We start from the raw sequence: 25421 nt of genomic DNA, 5'->3' as shown, positions 1-25421 counted from the left end.
ACTTAAATGGTTTTCTCTCCAAGAGGACCAAGAACCTGGGAATCCCCAATTCCAAGGTCTTTTCCTCAAATTTCATCTCCTTGATTTTGCTAACTCAGTTTATACTTCTGACCACCTTTTTCTTGACGCTGTTTTTTCCCTGACACTGTTTTTTCTCTTTCTCTTAGGAAGCACTCTACAGGTTTTTATTTCTCTGTCTCTTCATTTTCCTGATGGCTTAATACCAGAATTTCCTGTGGTTCTATCCTGGCACTTCTGTCCTTTCTCTCTGCTCTTTCCCTGAATGCTTATTTTCTTTAAACTTCAATTTGTCACTTGTAGGCATTTAACCTTCAGATCCCGTATTTTGTCTCCTAGTTGACAGACACATATTTCCAAAGGCCTACTCAACAGTTCCAGATGTTCTGACAGCACCCCCAAAAGCTCCTCTTACTGGCTTCTATATTTAGATGGATGCCCTTTCCATTCCCCAGAGAGAAAAGTTTCAAACCTCACTAAAACATTTCAAATCTCTGTAATAAGACCTAGCGTCAAACCCTCACTCTTCCCCTTACTATGGGCAAGTGCTTGATCTCACAGAGCCTCAGTTTTCCCATGAGATTATCAGAAAGATTAAAATGGATAACACATGTAACATGCCTCACACAGAGTCTGGAAAAAGGTAAATGTTCACTGAACGTTACCTGAATTTTAAAAAATGGACTAATCATATATAAAAGTGGAACTAAAATAAATGAGTGGACTGCATGGCTGGCACAGGTTAGAATCACGTAATGTGTTTAGTAGAGTTATAAAATCATCTGTGTGCAAAAATATGTGGAAATGCCAAGTGCAACATACTTTACAAACAGTACCTTGAGCTTTAGTAAAGTCAATCTTTCTTTAATCTAAGTGATCAATGAGGGTTTCCCATAAAAAAAAATTCTATTTAATCGATATTACCAGACCAATCTTTATCTGTCTTAAGAAGAAAGCCTAGTGCCTGATGGTTGGGCCCAACTCCTGATTCTGACTTATCAGACTTGTGTTACCCTTGGATAAGTCACCTAATACTGTGTACCTCAGTTTCCACAACTGTAAAATGAGGGAAAAAGAGAACCTACCACATGGTATTGTTGAAAGGCTTAAACAAATAAGCGTAAAGCACTCACAACAGTTCTTGGCACAAGGAAAGCACTGAATACATCTAATAGTTGTTATTATTCTGTGTCAAATATCTACTAGTGAGACAACTTACATAGTAATTAAACCAAAAATTATTTATGAATGTTCAGAACATGGTTAAATCTATAATATACCCCCAAATGACTCTGTAGTCCATAAAGTCCCCTCTTCCACATTTTGGTTCTTACATGAGAGCAGAAACCACCCCTTAATTCTCCTCTATGCCAATCCCATCTCACTGAAACCCTTAATAGGTGGTGACTAGCCAGGCTAGGTCAGATCTCAGAAGGGACTGGACCTTTTAGGGCTAATACTGGATTACTCACCTGACCAGGGTGGTGGGAGAACAACCATTTCTCCTGATGCTCCTTAGCCCAAATGTACTAAGTGCCCACAACTACCCGAAACTCAAAGGTAACTAAGGGAATTATGCAAACCCCCAAACAGACAACCTTTGTGGCAAAGGGAGATAATTTCTCCTCAGTAAGACCCTTTGATCCATTCTTGTATGTTTTTCTTCTCTCAGCAGCAAAAATATTAAGCAAGAATTATACTTTACCAATAACTCTTTCCTCAGGTCTTCATTCTCAAATGGACTTAGATAATTCAAGACGTCCTCGATCAAGTGATTCCTTCTAACTCTTAGATAAAAGGCAGGCAGCAAAGCTAATTCAGACTCTTCTTGTCCCACAGTTCCTATCAACTTCATACAAGCTCTAATTTTGTTCTCCTAGAAAAACAAAAATGTCTCACTTCATTTTGCCATTTGCCCTAAGTAGAAATTTATAAAGTGGAACAAACCAGTTCCATTTATTCTGTCACGCTTATGGAAAGAGCCTTATATACATCACTGAAAATAAATGAAACATTCAGTATTCACTCTCAGCAAACAGAAGAAACACAGGACCTAAGGAACGAAATACTTTGTGCAGCCAACCTGGATGAGCAGCTAAGTCACCAGCGGCAGGTTTCATTGGACCCCTTTATCCTATAAACACAATTATTAATACTTAAGTTACCAAAGCTAATTATCTTCAATAGACTAAGAGATTGATTAGTATCTACTGAAACAGTGCACTGCAACATAATATTCTCATTCAGGACAGAAGTTCAGATGCTTAGGAAGGAAGCAGCAGGCTGTGGGAAAAATCCAGATATGAGAGACCTCTCCAAAGAGATCTTATTCTAGGAGAAAAACCTAGACAAGAGATTTTAAGAGACAGGTAATCTAAGAAGTTAATATAAGAGAGACAGGAAGAGAGAGAAAGGGAAAGATAACACAGACAGAATGTTAATTCTGAAACCAAATGGCAATTTGGGATCATTAAAGTCTGTGGCTGTTAGCAGAACAAAGAGCAATCAAATAGCAGTTCTTTAAAAATTATCACTGGAAGTGTCTTTAAAATCAGGAGAGAATAGGTTACAAGAGTTGAAGCAAAACAAAGTTCTTATATCTTTTTTTCCTTTTATTTTCCTTTGTTAAATATTTCATTAATGGCCATACTCAGAACTCATGAATTTCTTATTTTATTATGGTAAATGTATCATGTGAAAATATCTATTTTAAGGACATCTTTTAATATTATGCATGCATAAATATACATTTGTCTGCATATGTAACAGTAAAAGTGATAACAGCTAACACTTTGGGGTACTGACTTATATGAGGCACTGTTCTAAATGCTTTTATCTATATTAACAAATTTAATCCTTATAAAAATGCAATAAATAATGTAGGGATTATCCGCTGTATTAACCTAGGCATTTTCAGTTGTCCAATTATACAAAGTGGTTCAAAACCACTTTGCTAAATATACTGATGAACAGAACCACCTCAGCTTGTGACAGTACACTTAGAAGGGGGGACTTTTTATAAACTTTTATTATAGCACCATCACAGAGTATCAACCATTTATGGAGGTCCTAATTTCAAGAATCCTCTGCCACCTCTGCTCCTGCTACTCTTGTTTCATTAGATTGAACCTCCTCAAATATAGTGCTAATCCTAAACAAGCCCAAGTTTGTTACATCTCTTTGAGAACTATCCAGAAGACTATATGCTGCCACTGCCAACTTCAGGCAAAAGCCCTCTAACTAGGCTACTTGGCCAAGCTCTATCCTTTGCTACCAAGGCCCTAAAATACCTTAAAGCTGAGCCAACCCAAATTATGAGTCTGCCTTGCCTTCTTCATTAGAGTATAAGCTCTTCGAATGCCAAAACCATCACCCCCCAAATATTGCATGCTTAAGAAGGCATTTATCATGTGATTTATGTTAACGAAGACAAAGAAATAGGCATACATACCCGTATTTTTAAAAGTGAGTTTGCATACAGTAGTTTCATTTTTGACAGAATAGTAAAGATAAATGGAAAATGACTGAATATGACACGATACTTTACGTCTGCTGAAGTGTCCTAAAAACGGAAATGACAATAATTCTGATAAATTAAAGAACAAGAGAAATCTCACACTGTACCTCACTGCCTTAAATCGCTGGTGGTTTAAGGTGCAAGTACTTTCAGTGAAAGTAATCCACATTGCTGATCAGTAATACTAGTAACACATAACATGTTTCATATATTTATATATATCAATGAAAGATACATAGTATTTTCAATGCCCATTTAATTTAGTCATTAATTATAAATTTTGGACATATTCCCAAGAGTCTGTTCTACTGCACTCTGAGTTTCTGCAACGTGAATTAGCTCAGATGTCTTTGTAAACAGGGGAATGATATAACATGGATAACTGGTTAGCTCATACATGATTTTTTGCTGGGCAAGGGTTGATGTGCTTGAAGTAATAGAAATATAACCTTCAGAGAAAGGAAAAACACCTCAGGTCAGCTACTGCACTGGCAGCAGGAGCTCTTTAACTGCATTTTAAGAAAATAAAAAAGGAGCGCCTACACCCAGGATGCCCTCCCCAAAGCTGTAGCCCTTCACTGCTGGCTCTTGCTCCTGGTGAGTCACGCTGCCTTCTATGGCCTCCTTAAGGGCATCAGAGCTCCACTTGCATCTGTTTTCTCAGTCCCACCAGTTCCTCTCTAATTAGAGTTCAGATAGATTTCTACCCTTTTCTTTTTGTGCATTTTCCATGTTCTCATTGAACTCTCCATGAGACGCTTGCCTGGTTGATCCAAGTTATCTCCCCAGGTATCAATCACTTTTCTGTTAGTGCACTAGCTACAAAATTAGGTAGATTTTAAGAAGTCTTTCCCATAAGCCCTGCTATTTCTATTGTGTAATTTTGCAGAGTAAAAAGCTTTTCAGAAACTCATGTATGAAGTTACAACAGGAATACCTATATTAACTCACTGATTATCTATTTCCCCTTTTAAATTTGCCATACTTACCAAGTTCACTTTGCAAGAGGACCTACTATATGCTTCTTCATAAAAATTGAGCCAGTGTGAGAGTTCATCTACTTTAAAAATATTTTCAGGCAGTTTACATTTGGTCTGGTTTACCTTAAATAAAATATGACTTGTAAGAAGATCATATATTTAGTGACTACTTCATCTAATGGTTGTTAATTAGATTATCAGATTAAATAGTAAATTAAACAAACACTCTTTTAATGACAAGAATAAAATTCTATCCAATTCCTCCACTGCCAAAGCCCCACATTTTCATGGACAGTAAAGAATATCTAATACTTAATAGTAGAGATTGATGATAAGTCAATAAACTTCTAGTTAATGAGTTCATAGTAAAATTTTAAAGATCTTTAAGTCCCCCCAAAAAACAACCCCTCCCCCAAAAACCTAAAAAACAATGCAATATAAATCCAAAGTACTCTTGGGCCCAATTCTTCATGTCTTATTCTTCAAAGCTTATATGCCATTTATAGGTGTTCTCTCTGCCAAGGTATATATGGAACATTCCCCTACTAAACTGTGGGTACATTTTCCAGTCCTCCATCCCCTGAGATGATTAGGTTATTATGACACATGTGACTACCTCGGCATGAGTTGGCTAAGATACTGAATAATAACACTTCACGCTGTGGACATCAGTGACCATCAGTATTTGACCTGGATGGGCACAGTCCTGGCCTAAATTACTAATTCTCAGGAGGTCTTCTGCAAACGCATCTTGGCTATGTACAATGAAACCATTTGTCTAGAATATTTCTACTAACTCTCACCCAGACCCCAAATGATACAGGCCTCCCAGTACTACCACCTAAAGCATGGTGAAGCTGCTTCATCCCTGTGACTACAATCCTCAAACTGCACAAAGCTTTTATATATATTTGTTTCTATGCATGATGCAATTCACACAAAAAACAAAATTTAAAAAATAGCAATATAAACTTCATGTTTCACAGAAGTCTATTTAAGATTCAGGCCAGTTGAAAACAAGGAAACTTTTACTGCCAAAAAAAGGAATAGAGGTTTCTAAACGAACGCTTACCCTGTGCAGCTTTTTCAGCATTTCTAGGAGAGCTTTAGCATGACCATGGTTCTCGGCACTATTAGTCCAATAACGCAGTTGAGACATGATGGCTCTTTTAAACATCAGGACGAGTTTGCTGAAAGGAGATTCTTGCAGGCTTGCCCAATACTCCTCTGAGGAATACAAAGAAGGTAAATATTTTAAAATAAATTTTATTGTGTATATTTGAGGTTTACAACATGATGCTATGGGACACATATAGCAAAATGATTACTACAGTGAAGCAAATCGACATATCTATCATCTTATTGTTACTTTTTTTGTGACAAGGGCAGCTAAAATCTACTTATTTAACAAAAACCCCTAAAACAATAATATTAACTACAGTCCTCATTTTATACATTAGATCTCTTGGCTTATGGATCCTACATATCTGCTACATTGTATCCTTTTATTTACATCTCCCCATTTCCTCCCTCCTAGCCCCTGCCAACCCTGGTAACCACTATTTTATTTTCCATCTCTGTATATTTGGCCTGTACAAAAAAGGGAAATACAATTATTAACATTAAAGGTAATTTCTCTTGGATTCTTAAAGGTAAAAAGTAGTCAATATTTCCCCAAACACATAAAAAAATATTTTAATATGTATTATAATTACAAAAAACACACTTCTGGGCTGGCCGGTTATCTCAGCTGGTTAGAGCACAGCCTTATAATACCAAGTTCACGGGTTCTGATACCTGTATTGGCCAGCTGCCCCCCAAAAACAAAACAAAACACAGTTCTAATAAACTTTGCAGTGAAAAAAGTACAATTGCAATTAAAAGTTTAGATTTTAACATCCTGAAAAAATTCCTTCACAGTTAATAGAAACGCAACCTTAATTTAATTTATGAAAAAATACACACACAAAAAAATTTTTTTTGATAGCTGCCTGGTACAGGGATTGGAACCACTGGCCTGATGTTATAAGGCCATGTTCTAACCAAATGAGATAACTGGCCAGCCCAAAATACAAAATCCAATTGATCACATTTTTGCCCATATGAAATAGTATAATGTATTAAAAATTAAATAAAGAACTGTTCATGATTTCACAACTCTTTTTGTGGTCCCAGCCTGAGTTTTTAACTCTTAAAAAATATCTTTCAGCATTTAAAAAAACAAAATACACTTTAAAATAGCTTTTCATCATTTACAATATTGTCTAGATGTAATAAAACGTAAAGTATGGACTTCCTTGGTCTGAATAGGCCATGTATGTCAAAAAACTCATTAAAATCCATTCATGCCCCTAGACCTACTTTCCAGTGTACTGGAAGTACAGAGAAAGGAAGAACAATCAGACAGTGTGCATATGGAACATTTGGTAAGAAAACTGACCTAGATTCTCTAAAAAAAAAAAAAAAAACAGCTATAAAATACCTTTTGGGAAAAGTGGAGAAATTTAAATATGGCCTGGACATTGGGTAATATTATGGAATTATGGCTAATTTTCCTAACTATAATGATATCACGGTAATATAGGATTCCATATTCTTAGATGAATGCTGAAAATATGAGTAAAATCTCAAGTCTTCAACTCACTTTCAAATAGTTCAACAAAAATAAAACACAATCTCTACATAAAGAGAGAAAGCACATATGACAACATGTTTACTGTAGCTGACTCTAAGGTAGAGGGTACATGGATATCGACTACTATTCTTTCAACTTCTCTGTGTTTGTGAAATTTTTCATAATGAAAAGTTGGGGACAAAGGACCTCATGACCAAGTCATGCATGTCCCATTCCAAGAACTCTAAAAAGGTTCTCAAACAATCACAGTAATTATTACAGCATCTTTAGAGTATGCTAAGAAAATGAACTAAAAAACATGAATGCAATTATAATTATCTAAATTTTGCCATAACTTTACTAGGCATGTCTTTCTATTGAGAAGATGGGTAGAGTATTTTCAAATGTAAATCATCAATGTTACCCAGAATCCTTGAAGACTTGTCACTCATCTTACAAACAGCCTTTGCAAATGGAACCACCAGGCTCTCCCAGTTGTTAGAATCATGCATCACAGGACATTCTGGGAGAAGGAAGAAAATTTCTAAAGCTTCTTGGTGTAAAGAATGAAATGGAAGGTTTTTGAACAGATTTTCCTTGAGACAGGTGGTTATCTGTGGACAGAAAGGATCAGGGAAAAGGCATTCAAAACTCAGCACGAACTGGGTATAACTTATTGTAAAAAAACAAGTAGAACCTGAAATTTCATTCCACCATTAAATTAGAATAGTCATTTAGTTTTTCTAAAACTCATGTTTACATCCCATCTCACCCAGCTTCCCAAATACAATAGGTATTTGGAATATGTGACAAGTATTCTCCTCATTCATTGTTGCAGTGCATGAAGGAGATCAGAAGAAATCACATGACAAGTTACACTGCATAAACGATGGATTAGGAACCAATGGCAGCCCTCTCTATAATAAGTACTATATTCTACCCTCTGGTTCACACTATCAGACCTCATTTTCTTTCAGAGGAAGATTGTATCAGAACCCAAAAAAGCAAAACAAAATAAAAACCAAAAGACAAACAAAAGCAACAATTTCACCAACAAAACCTAACATGGTTTCCTATTACCTTCTCATAGGACCACCTGTCTCCACCACAAATTCTAGTGTCTAGACTACCTGTCTCCACCACAAATTCTAGTGTCTAGCCCTTTCAATCTCCTTGTAGTTTCCCCAATTCAGAAGGCAACTGTTCAGGAAAAATTCAAATGGAATTCTTAATTTTTATTTGTTACGTGTGCTTAGATAATAGCAATCATTTGTTTAAAAATCCACTGTGCAGATAAGCTAGTATTTATGGAATACTTATTATCTGCCAGATACTGTGCTAACCGGCTTATGTATATTAATTAGGTCCTTTAATCCTTGTAGTTTCTCCATAACACAGATGATACCATTAATCCCACTTTATAGATGAGAAATCTGTACTTCAGAGAAATTAAGTTACTTGCTCAAGGTCACAGAGCTAAGTTAGAATTTCTCCTGGATCTTTCTGATCCCAAACCAAACTCTTAACCATTACATTATGAGGTACTGGATAAATGATATCCAAAAGCACAAATTCTTATAATTACCTATTTTTATATTAAAACATTAGACTGGGTTCCTACTGTGATGTTCCATCTGTGGACTATGTTTACGTGACAACTCTATTTTAACATCCCAATGACCCATCTTTGTTCATCATTACTCATATCCCCAAACCTCCCAGCCCACTCCAAACCTTTCAGAACTACTATGATACTTTCAAGCCAATGTGTTTGCTCACACTGTGTCCCTGGTGTACATTTTCTTGGCTACCTGGAATGTCCTTCCTCATGTAGGTACCTGACAAACTCCCAATTCCTCTGGGCAGCTTATTTTGAGTATTCTAAGTAGAGCTGACCATTAACTGCCCGAACACGACTGAATTCATCCAAAAATATTTATTGTACACGGACTGCATTCTAAGCTCGGCAATAGAGAAGACAGTGGAGTATAAAAAACATCCAGTCTTTGCACTAATACTTGGATGTATGTGTCTGTCTCCCTTACTAAACCGTGAGCTTCTGAAGGATGAAGAGTGTGTCTCTTTCATTCTTCATCAAGAGTCATTATTACACTGCCTTGCAAATATCAAGTATTTGAATGTTTGCTAAATAAATCAATGAATGCCAAAAGTCTGAGTCCATATGACAGAATTGCAAGACAGAAACATTACAGGTCTTCTAATCTAACTATCCTCTTCTGACACAACAGAGGTGAAGGATGCCCTATGATTATGTTATTTGCACATCACATGTTATTTTTCTGGCATAATCAAGATATAATTAGCAAGCAGGGAGGTCCCTTAGCGATGAACTGATCCAACCCTTTCCCTTCACAGATGAAGAAATGGCCTTCTATTTCTGGTGATCTTTCCACAGTTGAATTCAGTAGCAATGACTCAGAATCTTACTGAAAGAAAGTTAAACTGGCTCCAACAGGAGGATTTTAAATAATCAAAGAAATACTCATGAAACAGTCAACAGGGTAGTTCTTGGGTTAATGTGACAGGCAGCCGTGGTTCTGCTGAGGTAAACAGAATTAAACTTTCCACTTTCCCTTGAGAGAAAGCAGTGTGTGAGAGAGAAAACTTGCAGCTAAGATAGAGAATGCTGATTGTGGCAGACAGGGCAGCACAGCAGGTAAGGCAGCTCAGAGAAAGGGAGGGTGAGAGATGAGAGCATGGTCTCACTCACATGTGGAATCTAAGTAAGTTGGTCTTACTGAAGTAGAGAGTAGAATGGTGGTTGCCAGAAGCTGGGAAGGGAAGGGGTGGAGGGGATAGTTAACAGGTACAAAGTTATAGTTCGGAAAAATATGTTCTGCTATTGTATTGCACAGTAGGATGGCTATAGTTAACAATGTACTGTATCTTTCAAAATAGCTAGAAGAGAGGATTCTGAATGTTTTCATCACAAAAAAATGATAAATGTCTGTGGTAACAGAATTGCTAATCACCCTGATTTGATCATTACACAATGTACACATATATCAAAACATAACATTGCACCCCATAAATATGTATGATTATTATGTCATTTAAAAATAAAACAAAACTAAAAAAAAAAAAGGTTGAGGGGGAAAGAGAATGAGAGATACATAAACAGGAGAGGCCAAAAAAAAAAAGAGGAGGGGTGGGTGCAAGGAGGGAAGAAGAGGGAGAAAAAAAGAAGGAACCACAGTGAGACCCAGAGAGAAAAACTCAGAGAACACAGGAAGTACCATTCCTGATCAAACAGTAGAATAAAATAGGGAGATAAAGTAATAAGGCTGCATCAAGAAAGGCTAAATTAATAAAGAAAACATGTTTGCAGGATTTGCAAATGGAAAACCTAAAAACAATAGTAACAGTACTGAAACACACAGCAACAGTTCCAGAAAGAACAAGACCACTCTAGAACCTACAGAAAAGAAAGCGCAATAGAACAAAACACAGACAGGAAGAACATAGGCAGTCCTTGGTGTAGGGATATTCCTACCAGAAAAGGTGTTCTTGTTCCTATATTTGTGCTTAACAGAATTGCATAAAAAATCTCATTCTTATTCTAGCGTGTCAATTTCAACAAATCCTTAATCATTTTCCTAAAGCCCTAAGTTGGAAAAATTCCCTCTAGGAATATGTATATGTGTATGTGTATGTGTGCTCTGTACAGACACACTATTTAGACTATTTGTAACCTATGTGACTTCTATACCAACTATTTCACCCTAAATGGGCAAACTCAAATGCTATGAGTTTATCTTAATCTGGATATAGTACAGCATCTCAGAGAATCTCTTAAAACACAATATTTCTTTTGAAATTTGAGTTCTTATTAGAAATGTTCCAAATGTATTTTCTCTCTCCAAATAATAATCTGAAGAATACCACCATGTTAGTAATCCATTCCTTTTGGGTTAACTCCTTAAAGGTGTTTCTTGCTTTATTTAAATCCAAATGGATAGATGTTTCTGCAGCTATTCTGTAGAAGAAAGATAAATAAGTGAAAGCAAATGAAAACAGACACTTCAAAATTAAGTATTTTATCAGATCATCTATTTAGATGCAAAGTTTCTTCTACAGCTTGCCCCATTTCAATAAAATTACCTTTTTTCTCAACTATCATAACTATAATTTGGCTGAATACAAATACAATTGACAATGAAGTAGACAACACAGAATTATTCTAAAATGCCAAAAAATATCAAGGCTGCATTTGCTATATATACCACAAGACATTAACTCAGATATTGTCTCATCTAAAACGTATAATCAAGAAATACTTATTTTCCAGTATAAAAATAGCCACAGAAGGGGCCGACCCCGTGGCGCACTCGGGAGAGTGCAGCGCTGAGAGCACAGCAGCGCTCCCGCTGCGGGGTCGGATCCTATATAAGGATGGCCGGTGCGCTCACTGGCTGAGCGGCCGGTCACAAAAAGACAAAAAAAAAAAAAAAAAAAAATAGCCACAGAAAAAAGACAAAGGTTTTTCCTCTTTCCAAAAAATATGACCATTTTTTCCAGTTACATAAATTGAAAGTAGGGACCAAAAGAAAGAGCTTCAAAGCAGTAAATTCTTAATATTCCAATAGAAAATTATTAATAAAATGTGTAAGTATCCTAATGCATTAACTGTTTATGCTGAACTGAATAAATTCACTGTTTAAAAATACGCATTCTTTGTAAAGTAAGAAATATAATTAGTGTCTAAAAATAGGGAAAACTTCTTTCAAAGAAATAACTATATTATACAGATATTTAGGTAAAGAAGAAGAAAGTTGTTCTTTCCTAATTTTTTTTATTGCATAGTGACAAATTATAGTGGTATATACTTATGGTGTCATGATTTTGAATCATTTTTGAGTAAGAAATGATTAAATTAAGCTAACTAACATCATCTCAAACAGTTAACTTTCTTTGTGATGAGAACATTAGAAATTTATTCTCTTAGTGATACTGAAATGTACAATACTTAGTTATTAGCTATACTCAGCATGCTGTGCTATCGATCTAAACAATACAATACAATAAAACAAATATATTCCTTCTACCTAACTGAGGCCTTATACCCTTTGACTATCATCTCCCCATACCCCCCACTCACCAGCCTCTGGTAACCACCATCCTACTCTCTGCTTCTATGAGTTCAATTGTTTTAGATTCCACATTTAAGTGAGAAGATACAGTATTTGTCTTTCCACGTTTGTCATATTTCACTTAGCACAATGTTATTCGATTCCGTCCATGTTATCAAAAATGACAATTTCCTCCTTTTGTAAGGCTGACTATAGTATTCCAATGTGTATATATACCACATTTTCTTTATCCATTCATATACCCTGATGGACACTTAGGTTGATTCCATAATTTGGCTACTGGGCTGGCCGGTTAGCTTAGCTGGTTAGAACATGGTGCTGATAACACCGAGGTCCAGGGTTTGATCCCTGTACTGGCCAGCCAATGCCCACACCCCCGAAAAAATTAATTTTAAAAAAATGATATAATTTGACTATTGTGAATAGTGCTGCAATGAACGTGGAACTACAGACATCTCTTAGACATACTGATTTCAAGTCTTTCAGGTAAATACCGAGAAGCAGGACTGTTAGATTATATGGTAATTCTATTTGATGGAGTTTGGATATACTGTCCTCCCAGAACCCATGTGGAAATCTGATCCCCAATATGGCAGTACTGGAAGCCGTCTGAGTCATGGGGGTGGATCCCTCATGAATGCATTAACACTCTCCCTAGGTGGGGGAGTGAGTTCTTGCTCTGTTAGTTCCCAAAAGAGCTGGTTGTTTAAAAGACCCTGGAACCTCCCCGCTCTTTCTTGCTTCCTCTCGCCATGTGATCTGCTTGTACCTGCTGGCTGCCTGCGGCTTTCTGTCATGAATGAAGCAGCCTGAGGTACGCACCAGATGCACCTGTCCCAGAATCGTGAGCCAAATAAACCTCTGTTTTTTGTAAATTACCCAGTCTCAGGTTTTCTGCTACAGCAACACAGAACAGACTAATACCCTACTTTTAGCTTTCTGAGGACCTCTGTACTATTTTCCATACTGGTTGTAGTAATTTACATTTCCACCAACAGTGTACAAGGGCTCTCTTTTCTCCATTCTTACCTACACTTGTCTTTTTAATAACAGCTATTCTAACAGGTGTGAGGTGACACCTCAATGTGGCTTTTATTTGCATCTCCCTAATGACTAGAAATGTTGAGCACTTTTTCATGTGTGTGTTAGCCATCTGTATGCCTTCTTTTGAGAAAATGTCTATTCAGGTCCCTCGCTCATTTCTTAGTTGGATTATGTTTTCTTTCTATAGTTATTTAAGTTCCTCATATATTCTGGATATTAATCACTTATGAGAGGGTATCATTTGCAAATATTTTCTCCCAATCCATAGGCTCTCTCTTCACTCTGTTGTTTCCTTTGATGTGCAGAAGCTTTTTATTCTGGTGTAGTTCTATTTGTCTATCTTTGCTTTTGTTGCCCATGCTTTCAGGGTCAAATCTAAAAAATCACTGTCCATATTAATGTTGTATAGTTTTCCCATTTTCTTCTAGCAGTTTTACAATTTCAGGTCCTATTTTTAAGTCTTTGATCCATATTGAGCTAATTTTGCACATGGTATGAGATAAGAATTCAACTTCATTCTTTTACATATGGATATACAGTTTTCCCAACACCATTTATTGAAGAGACTGTCCTTTTCCCACTGTACAAGTATACTTGATCAATTGACCATAGACGTGTGTTATTTTCCAGGCTCTCTATTGTGTCCCATTGCTTGACATGTCTATTTTTATGCCAGTACCAGGCTGTTTTAATTACTTGCATTTTGTAGTACAGTTTGAAATTAGGTAGTATAGTTCCTCCAGCTTTGTTATTTTTGCTCACAACTGTCCTGGCTATTTGTATTTTTTTGTGGTTCCATATGAGTTTTAGGATTTTTTTTATCTCTGAGAAATGACATTGCAATTTTGACAATGATTACATTAAATCTGTAGATTGCTTTGGGTGGTATAAACATTTTAACAATATTAATTTTTCCAATCCATGACCATGGGGTATCTTTCCATTTATTTGTGCATTCCTCAATTTCTTTCATTAATGGTTTACAATTTTCAGTGTATAGGTCTTTCATTTACTTGGTTAAATTTATTTCTAAGTATTTTGTTACTTTTTTTGTAGCTACTGTAAATGGGACTGTTCTGATTGAATAGAAGGGGCTAAGCTTTTCCTCTAAGACCTTGTCTTATTCCAGGTCTTAGAGGAAAAGCTTTTAACTTTTCCCCATTGAGTATGATATCAGCTGTGGTTTGTCATATATGACTCATTATTGTGTTAAGGTACATTCCTTCTATACCTATTTTGTTGAGTTTTTGTTTTTTTAAGTCATAAAAGGATGGTGAATTCTGTCAAATGCTTTTTCTGTATCTAGTGAGATGATCATATAATTTTTGTCCTTCATTCTGATGATGTGATGCATTGATTTGCAAATATGGATTTGCATATTGTGGTGGATTGAATTATGTCCCACTAAAACTCAATGAAGCTTGAATTGTGTCTGCAAGTTTCATATATTAGAAACTTGGCCCTCACTGTGACTGTTAAGAAGGTGGGAAATCCTATTATGGTAATGGGAAGGTGGAGCCTTGAAGAAGTGATTAGATTGAGGACCATGCCATAGTGAATGGATTAAAAATGGTGGTCAGGGGCATGGTTCTAAGGGCCTTAAAAGAGAGAGAGTCTGTCTTTCTCTCTTGCTCTCTGCTCTGCCATTTTCACAATATGATACCCTGCCATCACTGTCACCACCATCAAGATCTTCACCAGCTCTGTTCCCTGGACTTTGAACTTCCTAGCCTCAGAAACTGTGAGTAGTAAAGTTCATTTTTTTATAAATCACCCAGTTCCGTGTATTTTGTAATAAGCAACAGAAATGGACTAACACCCATATATTGAACTATCCTTGCATTCCTGGGATAAATCCCAGTTGATCATGGCCAATGATCTTTTTAATGTGTGTTGAATTTGATTTGCTAGTATATTGTTGATTTCTGCATCTACATTCACCAAGGATATTGGCCTATAGTTTTTTTTCCTGTGATGTCCTTATCTGGCTTCGGTATCAGGGCCTCATAAAGAGTTTGGAAGTATTCCCTCCTCATCAATTTTTTGTAACAGTTTGTGGTGAATTGATATTAGTTCTTCTTTAAATCTTTGGTAGAATTCAGCACATATGTCCATATTATGTCCTGGACTTCTCTTTGATGGGAGACTTTCTATGACTGCTTCAATCTCCTCTCTTGTTATCAGTCTGTTCAAATTTTCTATTTCTTTATGATTCAGTCTTGGTAGGTTGTATATGTTTAAGAATTTATCCATTTCTTCTAGGCCATCTAATTTTTTGACATATAATTGTTCATAACAGTTTCTTTTTTTTTTTTTTTAAAGATGACCAGTAAGGGGATCTTAACCCTTGACTTGGTGTTGTCAGCACCACACTCACCCAGTGAGCAACCGGCCATCCCTATATGGACGAACCCATGGCCTTGGTGTTATCAGCACCACACTCTCCCGAGTGAGCCATGGTCCGGCCCCATAATAGTTTCTTATGGTCCTTTGTATTTCTGTGGCATCAGCTGTAATGTCTCCTCTCTCGTTTCTTGTTTTATTTCTTTCTCTTTTTCTCTTTTGCTTAGTCTAGCTAAAGGTTCATCAATTTTGTATATCTTTTCAAAAAGGCAACTCTTAGTTTCGTTGCTCTTCTGGATTATTTTCCTAGTCTCTATATCATTTATTTTTGTTCTGATCTTTATTATTTCTTTCCTTCTGCTAATACTGTGCCTATTTGTTCTTTTTCTATTTCCTTAAAGCATAATGTTGTTTATTTGCAGTCTTCTTTTTTTAATGTAGGTGTTTATTGCTATAAACTTTCCTCTTAGAACTGCTTTTGCTGCATCCCATAAGTTTTGGTATGTTTTGTGTATATTTCCATTTATCTAAAGATATTTTAAAACTTCCTTTTTAATTTCTTCATTGATCCATTGGTAGTTCAGAAGACTGTTTAATTTCCATGTTTTTGTTAATTTTCCAAAATTCCTCCTGTTATTGATTTCTAGTTTCATATCATTGTGGACAGAAAGGGTACTTGATATGATTTCAATCTCTTAAATTTGCTAAGACTTGTCCTTTGGCCTAAGATATAATCTATCTTGGAGAATGTTGTGTGTGTGCTTGAGTAGAACGTGTGTTCTGTTGTCAGATGGAATGTTCTATATATGTGTTAGGTCCATTTGGTCTAGAGGGCTGTTCAAGTCTGGTATTTCCTTATTAATTGTCTGTCTGAATGATCTGTCCATTATTGAAAGTGATATATTAAAGTCTCCTACTATTATTGTATTTGTAATCTCTCTCTCCCTTCAGATCCTTTAATATTTGCTTTATATACATATATATACACACACACACATATACATATATATATATATATATATACACATACATATACATATATATATATGTGCTCCACTGTTGGGAATATACATATTTACAACTGTAATACCACCTTGATGAATTGAGCCCTTTATTATTATATAATGTCCTTCTTTGTTTCTTTTTAATTTGATTTTAAGTCTACTTTATTTGATACAGGTATTGCTACCCCTGCTCTTTTTTAGTCTGTGTGCGTCCTTAATGAGTCTCTGTAGGCAGTGAAATGAGTCTGTTGTAGGCAACACATAGTTGGGTCTTATTTTTTAATGTATTCATTCGCTCCATGTTTTTATTGGAGAATTTAATCCACTTACATTCAAGGTAATTATTGATAGGTAGGAACATGCTATTGCCATTTTGTTCACTGTTTTCTGGTGTTTTTGTACATACTTGTTTCTTCCTCTCTTGCTTTCTTACTTTCTGGTTTGATGGTTTGATAGTTTTCTGAAGTGGTAAGTTTTGAATCTTTTAAATTTATTCTTTGTGTATCTCCTACAGATTTTTGCATTTTGGTTACCATGACGCTTATAAAAAACATCTTATAACAATCCATTTCAAGCTGTTAACAACTTAACTCGGATTGCATACAACAACTCCACATTTTGACTCCCCCCACATTGTTTCTGATGTCTGAATTTACATCATTTTGTAATATGTATCCCATGATGGTTTATTTTAGTTCTAGTTTTTATTAATAATTTTGTTCTTTAACCCCTGTACTAGGGATAATATTACTTTACACAGCACAATTACAGTCCTAGAATATTCTGAATATTGCTTGGTATTACTTACATGATTGGGTTTTGTGCTTTCTTAAGTTTTATACTAATTAGCAGCCTTTTGTTTCAGTTTAAAGAACTCTCTTTAGCAATTTCTGTAAGGCAGTCCTAGTGGTGATAAACTCCCTTAACTTTTGTCTGGGAAAGTTTTTATTTCTCCCTCATTTCTGAAAGACTGATTTGCTGGGTAAAGTATTCTTGGTTGGCAGTTTTTTCCTTCAGTACTTTGAATATATCATCCTATTCTCTCCTGGCATGCAGGGTTTCTGCTGAGAAGTCTGTTGATAACTGTACTGGGACTCCTTTGTATGTGATGTGTTTCTTTCTTATCTCTTGCTGCTCTCAGAATTTTTTCCCTAATATTTAAAAATTCAAAAAATTATTACCTCACAAAAAGGAAATGATTAAAAAAATTAAGGTATGACCTTCCCATGTAATCATTAAAATGATATTATAGAAAAATAATAATATGGAAATTGAATAAAATGAAAAGTGGACAAACATATTAACAGTAAAGCAATATATAAAACAACATAACCCCGTTTTTTTGTAAAATAATGTATTTGCATAGTGTAGAGCAATATATAAAACAACATAACCCCACTTTTTTTTGTAAATATATTTGCATAGAAAAAGTATTTACACATAAACACTAGCTATTACTCAAGTGACTGATTATGTGTAATTTTCATTTTTTGTTGTGTGTATTTTTGACATTTTCTACAGCAAGCATATATTTGCTTTTGTTAAAAAAATGTAATTTCTAAAAAGAGGTAAACATATAACTACTTTACCTTTAAATCACTTTTTAGTACTCTTTTGTGGTATTTTTAATAGAATTTTATCTCATGTATTACCTTTTACTTAAGAAACTTCCAGTCAGGCAAGCAGGAGATGAAAATATTTCTTTGATTTCCCTACATTAGGAATAAGACAGTGGTTAAACCAAATTACAGAGTATATACCTCTTTATAGCAGGAGACATGATAAATAAAACATTTTATAACTGTCCCTCAAACGTCCCCCTCTGTCTCCTATTTGTTTGCATATTACGTTGGCATCTAAAAGTTATTCCATTTGCTAAATCTCAAAATTTCAGTGGCAAACATGGGAAATAAAAAGGCATATACTCAGACAAGCCTCAGGGAAAGAAGAAAAGGTTTGATCTAGGGTCAGTACATCCTTAAATAAATAAAACACTACCACTCCACCCAACATTACAAACCCTATTTATTTCTGTTCTACTGAAATGGAAATAAATAAAATAAGTTACCAGAAATTAAATTGGGGGTGGGGAGTATACTCAACTTCAACTTGGAAGAAATTGCACAAATAGTTCTTGATCATTTATGCTCTGCAAATTATGATACAACTATTCTGAACAACTATTTTCAGGAACTAGAAAGCCATACCTAAAAATATGTCTTAAAAAAGGTATTGATAAGAACGAGTATCATTTTTACAGATGGTACAAGTTCTGTGGTTTAGAAAAGGATTGCCCAAACTGTTCAACTGTGAATAGGAAGTACACAAATAAGTGGTTCCAAGATCAACCAGGATTGAGAAATGCTGTAGATTGTATTTCCTGCTCAGAGAGTCATAGTACACATTAAAAAAAAGCCCAGAGAAGTTCTGCAGTAAGAAAGCTGTCCTCAAAGAGCTTACAGGCTAGTTGTGATGGTTAATTTTATATGTCAACTTGGCTAGGCCATGGTACCCAGATATTCTGTCAAACATTATTCTAGATGTTTGTATGAAGGTATTTTTTAGATGACATTAACATTTAGTGTCATGGGAAGCCCCTTAGGCTCCTGAGCTGGGGTGGGGGACACCAAGGGCCTCAGCCACACTCCCCCGACATCACCAACCAGGCCAGCGAAGGAGCCGGTCCCCCACCTCGGCCACCCTCCCCCATCCCTTCCCACTGCTCCACAACATCTTAGAATGTAAAACATAATAATAATAATAAATAAATAATTTTTAAAAAAAATTTAAAACAGCAGACTTTGAGTAAAGCAGATTATCCCCTCCATTATGAGGGTGGGCCTCATCCAATCAGTTGAAAGCCTTAACAGAAAAGACAGAGGTTGCTCAAGAAGAGGGAATTATACCTCCATTACTGCCTCTGGACTTGACCTGCAACATCAACTCTTGCCTGGGTATCTCACCTGCCCTACAAATTTCGGGTTTGGCAGGCCCCACAATCACATGAGCCAATTCTTTAAAATAAATTAATCTCTTTCTTTTTCTATTAGCTATAGATACAGATACAGATATAGGTATATACATATACACACATTCTATCGGTTGTTTCTTGAAAAAACCGTAACTAATATACTAATGGACCACAAAATCTCACATCTCTGTATTGTGCAGAACCAGTTTGGGAAATGCTACTTTAAAGAGATGTATAAACAGACAGTCAGACACATGGGGTGTACCTTTTTGTATTCTGCCACTGTTTAGTTTCCACATCGGCAATCCATCTCTTTGCAGTCCCTTCACTCAATGTAGGAATTTTCCTCCACAGATTAACATAGGAATTCTGTAAACAAACAAAAAAGTAAAACACAGTAATTTAGACAAGCCAGAAATAGGTACCCAACTTTTATGCACATTCTTAAGAGGGCAAAACTGATTTTTAAATATGGACAATACAGCTCTGTGACAATCATAAAGTGAGATTCTAACAAGAAGTAATGAATCATCTGCCTGGTTGCCACTTTCTGGTCCAAAGGAGCTTAGACTCAAAGTAAATTTGTCTGAGTACCCCAACACTCAGCACTTTATACAAGTTCAGTCAGATTAAACTGAACATCAGACAGCCTTGAGAGGAAGATTTTAAAAGGGCTGTGCGTAGAAATGGAAAGAACTTGATTTCCCTTGGTGAAGCAGGGCAGGAAAGTTATAGACTGATTACACATAAGCCTATGAACCCTGGGTCTTTTTTGGTACTAGCTGGCAAAGTCATTTTTCACATCTGTCACCCTGTTGACTTACTAGGACCTTGACCAAATACCACTGGCAAGGAGCCCCAAAAAGGTAAGGAGAGTCTAAGGAAATCGCACTGATTGAACATTCACCAGACAAATATGCTGATTTTTGTGGGTAAATATTGATGTTGTTTAGATAATGAAGCATCAATAAGATCCAGTTATTCCCAACAAATCAGCCTAGTAAACTGATGATTCTGGAACTTACTAAACCTGGATTCTAGAACCTTTCGCTTGCTTAAAATACCAAGTTATACAATATCCAGAGATCTATTTTTACCTCTTTTTCCATCCAGAGCAAAATGCTTTGATTCCCTCCAGCAAGCATTATTAACTTCTTTTCTGAGGAATGGCTTTCTGAAAGGGATACACAAAAGTAAGAGTTTAGAAAGTCATTTGGCACAAACATGTATACTGAATCTAATTTCAGATTCTTCTTAAATGTAGTCATTTTATCGTTTTAACAGACAAAGACTCAGCATATTTATCACCAATTAAGAAGCAGAAATATATAAAGTTCAGGGTAACATCTAGTTGGCAAACATAGGTGATTCATAAGGCTGACATGTGACATTAGTTTAATATACATAATTAATATAAATGTTAATACGTAACACAAACCAATATCTGATTAGTTACAGGTTGCCTAGTCAAATTCTGCTCCCATTACTAATAACCATGTTCTCAAGATTTAACCAATGACTGCTGGCTGTGAAGAATATAAATAAGTACTTCAAGCTCATGTAACTGGTTATAAGGAATCAAAGATAATATATGTATTGCTTAAGGAAATATACTGTTCATTTCCCCAGAAGAAATGAGCAAATTTTGTTACTTTAGGTCACAATTAAGCTTTCAGAAACTAGTTAACAAAAGTGCTCAGAGGCACATCTGTAGTAGAGTGTTTCAGAGCTCAGTCTCTGAGGCTACACATAGCAGTTCAATTCCAGCCAAAACACTTACTGGCTCTAAGCAGCTAACCATTTGCTCTCCAAGTCTGTGTCCTCCAGTAAAACAGAAATGACAGAATACATCTCCCAGAACTATTTCAAGAATTGATGAGTAACACAGGTACATTCTGAGCACAGTTACAGTGCCTGGTATACGAGGGTACTTTTAAAAGTTCATGGAAAAATAAGATTACAAGATAATACAAATCTTTCCATGAACTTTTTAAAGTACCCTTGTATGTCAGCCACTCATTGTTATGAGGGTTTTTCATGATAATGGGTCAACTTAACGAGGTAGGAAAACCAACCACCATGGAATTAATGTCTCTTGCAAACTAGAATCAGAGCTGCATATGCCTCTGAATCCATATATTCTATTTTATTTTGTTATAATTTAAGTTCACCTTAATCCTAATCTGAAGGAGTAATAGGAAAATAATGGTTATCTTGACTTGATAAGTTAGTGTGAATCTTTTAAATTGTTTACAAGTAAAAAAATGAAACCAATGGTTAGAGAAACTCCCTTCACATTCATATATTGCTTTTCTTGCCACATTATACACTTAGAAAAATCACTTTCTCCAAAAAGGAATTATGCCAAATCCTGTGCTCCTATAAAATTTACCAAATTTGAGTTCTTCATTTGATGGCAATTTCATGGGAAGTGGTATCAGCTGATTATGTGTTCCACCGTTTCCCAATTGTCCTTCTTTTCCAGAACCAAAGGCAAAGACCTTTCCCAAATCAGAAACATAGGCAAGAGTGTGCCACCTATTAAATAAAAGCACATATGGTCAATTCTTAATTATTCACAATGATGAACAGTATTTACCAATTCAGTAAACTGCTAAAATTAGGTTACCCAGTGAAAGTGAAACTAGTTAACCAACTCTCAAAGGATGAAAACCAAGAAATCAATGTGTGGCTGATTAGGTTTTGGAGCCCCTAGGTCCACTCAAGACCATGATGTCTCCCCTTGCCTCCTGCTCCTTTTTCAAGCCTCAGCTTGGGAGTCAGCTCCTCTTAGAAGCCATTTGAGTCTCACTTCCTGGAAGACTGTATTAGTTGAACTTCTCTGAGCTCCCATTCTGTTTCCCAAAGACCTCTCTGATTTTCTTAATGATTTGCTTATTGGTCTCTCCCCCAACACTGATGTGTAGTAAGGAATTTGGCCTAGCCTTTTTCCCCAGTTCCTGGGAGGTAACCTCTAAACCCTCAGAATTCCCTAAGTGATAGTGTGTCTTTGTTGTTCATGGTGGGGTCCTGGGACCACAATGATAGGTGGCCTGCATGTAAGCCAGACCTTCAGGAGGGAGAGCCTGGAGGTAGAATTCAACCACCTGGGCTTGATTCAATCAATCATGCCTAATCAATGAAACCCCAATAAAAACCCTGGACTGGGAGAATTTCCCTGGCTGGCAATACTCTGTATGTAGGGTTTTTTTTTGGTGGTTGGCAGGTATAGGGAATCCAAACCCTTTGACCTTGGTACTGTAACACCATGCTCTAACCAATCGAGACAACCAGCCAGGTCCAATACTCTGTATGTATTTTCACATCAGGCCAGAAGAGGTAATGCTGTCCAGCTGCTCCAAGAAGAGACAAAAACTGGAAGCTATGTTTGGACCCCTCCATCTGTGACTCTTCCTTTGACTGGGACTAATTTGTATCCTTTTCTTGTAATAAATGTGACTGTGAGTACAGTAGCTTTCAGTCAGTTCTGTGAGTCTGCCCAGTGAATCTTCCTGTGTTAGTACGGGTATTGCCCTGATTTGCATTAAGACATCTCTAAATTGGCTTCTTCAATCTGCAATACATGCTACTCAAAGGAATGTTTGTTACGAAGAATCCAAAGTGGTGATAATGTTTCTTTGGTTAAGAAATACTGAGTGAGATATCAATATTGAAGCAATAATGTTTCTTTGGTTAAGAAAATCATATTCCCAAAATCTGGCCTATCTTAATATTACGTTTTTGTAACTTTACTCCAAGTTCATAGGAAAGTAGGTCTACAGACTGAAAGTATGTACACTGGTTTTTTACAGTAAGGGTTTCAGTAAAGTAACAAATAAACCTAATATTCAGATAGAGCCTGAATCTGCACTACGTTTAGTGAAGGGAAAAAATTGCCCAAAATAAGACTTTGTATATCTAGGTAAAAATACTTCTTAAACCAACCAAGTCCCAATATCCCATTGGCAAGAAGTAGATTGATGAATCTGATGATCAAAGAAAATAATTAAGTAAACCAAGAGCAAGATTTTTTGCCTTTATTTAAAAAAATAAGCTGTGGAAGTCAAACTTCTCCAGAATATTCCACCCGAACCACCGACTCTGTCTTATACTTCACTGTGATCAGAGCAGGATACGCTTAAAGATTTACTGTAACTAAAAAGTAAATTGGTCCTGAGGGGTTGTGAGAGAGGGTGATTACACTAATGAATACTCCTTTATGATTCATGCTTATTTATTTTTCCCAAATAAATAATGACTTTTTTTTTTAAAGATAAAATGCATCTGGACAGTTACAAAGGTATGTCACTAAAGAGGCAAAAGAATTGAATACAGTGAATTATATCTGCTCATTAAAAAAAAAAAATCAGGGGCTAATGAGTTAGCTCAGTTAGTTAGAGCTTGTGCAGATAACACCAAGGTCTGGGGTTCCATCCCTATCTATATCGGTCAGTTGCCAAAAAAAAAAAAAAAAACCGAAGAAAACAAACATATGTATTAAAAGATTTATTATGATTATATAATAATATAAAGTAAGCATCTTTACCCATTTGAAAATATTTCATACTTATATCTCAGAGAAATGAATGGAAATTTTATTAAACTATCTATCTGATTGCATTGATTTTATAAACTTTCATTGACCCCTTACGCTTACCTTCCACATGCTATCTGGGTCACTCTATTCCCAGCAAGCTCAGTCACCAAACAGGGTCTTAGTTCATTCTGTCTTGAATTGTGACCAAGTTGCCCATATTCGCCAGCACCAAAAGTAAACACCAGCCCATCCTAAGGAAAGGGAACTTCATGTCAGATTCTAGAGAAATACAGCACAGATGTAATAAAAGCATTGTCAAAGTAAAGCTCCCATATAACCAGGAGAACAGTCCTGCATGTGGAAGTGACAATCTTTCTTCCCTGGGTAACACTAACTCCCTATACAAAGCGTTCTTTCAGAAGTACAGTCAAGAAGAGACAAGGATACACCCACCTGTGTGAGCGAGGCAGTGTGAGAGCCCCCACAAGTGAGAAATTCAACTTTCTGATTGTCTAGTGCTTCAATAAGCGAAGGAGAATCTTTACCTGTGACAGGGAAAGAACAGCTGAAGTGACCAAAAAGAAATGCCAAGATTCACACTGGAGTAACCCAGACCGGACTGCTTCCTCTCAACCTAGCAACAACAGTTCCCATCACATTCTGACAAGACAGGCTCTAACATTGGGATATTTAGGCCCAAGTTCTAGACCTAACGTGGGGGTAGGGCAGTGGCAAAGGGTTCATACGTAGGGGCACCCACCCACGAAAGGGTCAAGCAGCTTCCCAAATCCCATCGTTCTCTTTTCAACCTGACCTGATTAACTTTAATTGCAACACATCTGATATTTCCAATTCTAGTCTAGAATTACTTTTAATGAATATAGATTCTTTTTTTCTTTTAAATTCTTTACTACAATGTCCTTGCCTTGTACCACCTCTTCTTTCCTTCACGATTATTTTCTTGTTAAAGCACTCAGAGATTCAGCATAAATAGTTTAATGACATCTCTACTCTTTCCCCTCTTTTGAATATTTTTCTTACACTGACTTATGGGTTAGCTGCATGATTAGCCTTGGACCATGTCAGGGAGAAAGGTAGTGTTTGACCAGTGATCCAATATAAGGTGCACATTACCACAGCTGGTTAAAGCGGCACTTTGTTATCCTGAAAACTCTAATAAACTGTTTGGGATCATGAGAAATTTTGCCATCTGCTTTGTGGAGGTAGTTCAATAATGGGAATTACATGGTTTTTCATGTGTGTGTGTATGTACAGATATAAT

The 25421-nt window shown here is 36.1% G+C and overlaps 1 protein-coding gene across 1 annotated transcript in view; it reads right to left on the bottom strand.

Annotated features, from left to right (window-relative positions):
- The window catches only part of HERC5 (HECT and RLD domain containing E3 ubiquitin protein ligase 5), a 40106-nt gene that overhangs the window by 9368 nt on the left and 5317 nt on the right, over nucleotides 1-25421 (bottom strand). The window contains exons 5-16 of the mRNA XM_063107669.1: nucleotides 24593-24684; nucleotides 24260-24390; nucleotides 21995-22140; nucleotides 20700-20776; nucleotides 19868-19971; nucleotides 18284-18343; nucleotides 11036-11126; nucleotides 7554-7743; nucleotides 5588-5742; nucleotides 4525-4638; nucleotides 3470-3580; nucleotides 1724-1894 (exon numbers count right to left, since the gene is read on the bottom strand). Of these exons, the coding sequence (XP_062963739.1) occupies nucleotides 1724-1894; nucleotides 3470-3580; nucleotides 4525-4638; nucleotides 5588-5742; nucleotides 7554-7743; nucleotides 11036-11126; nucleotides 18284-18343; nucleotides 19868-19971; nucleotides 20700-20776; nucleotides 21995-22140; nucleotides 24260-24390; nucleotides 24593-24684 (1442 nt within the window). The remainder of the gene's footprint in view (nucleotides 1-1723; nucleotides 1895-3469; nucleotides 3581-4524; nucleotides 4639-5587; nucleotides 5743-7553; nucleotides 7744-11035; nucleotides 11127-18283; nucleotides 18344-19867; nucleotides 19972-20699; nucleotides 20777-21994; nucleotides 22141-24259; nucleotides 24391-24592; nucleotides 24685-25421) is intronic.

Source organism: Cynocephalus volans, chromosome 9 (genome assembly GCF_027409185.1).
Source record: "Cynocephalus volans isolate mCynVol1 chromosome 9, mCynVol1.pri, whole genome shotgun sequence".
Lineage (NCBI taxonomy): Eukaryota > Metazoa > Chordata > Mammalia > Dermoptera > Cynocephalidae > Cynocephalus > Cynocephalus volans.
The sequence above is the reverse complement of the archived record's forward strand: the minus strand, read 5'-3'. Positions and strand labels throughout refer to the sequence as shown.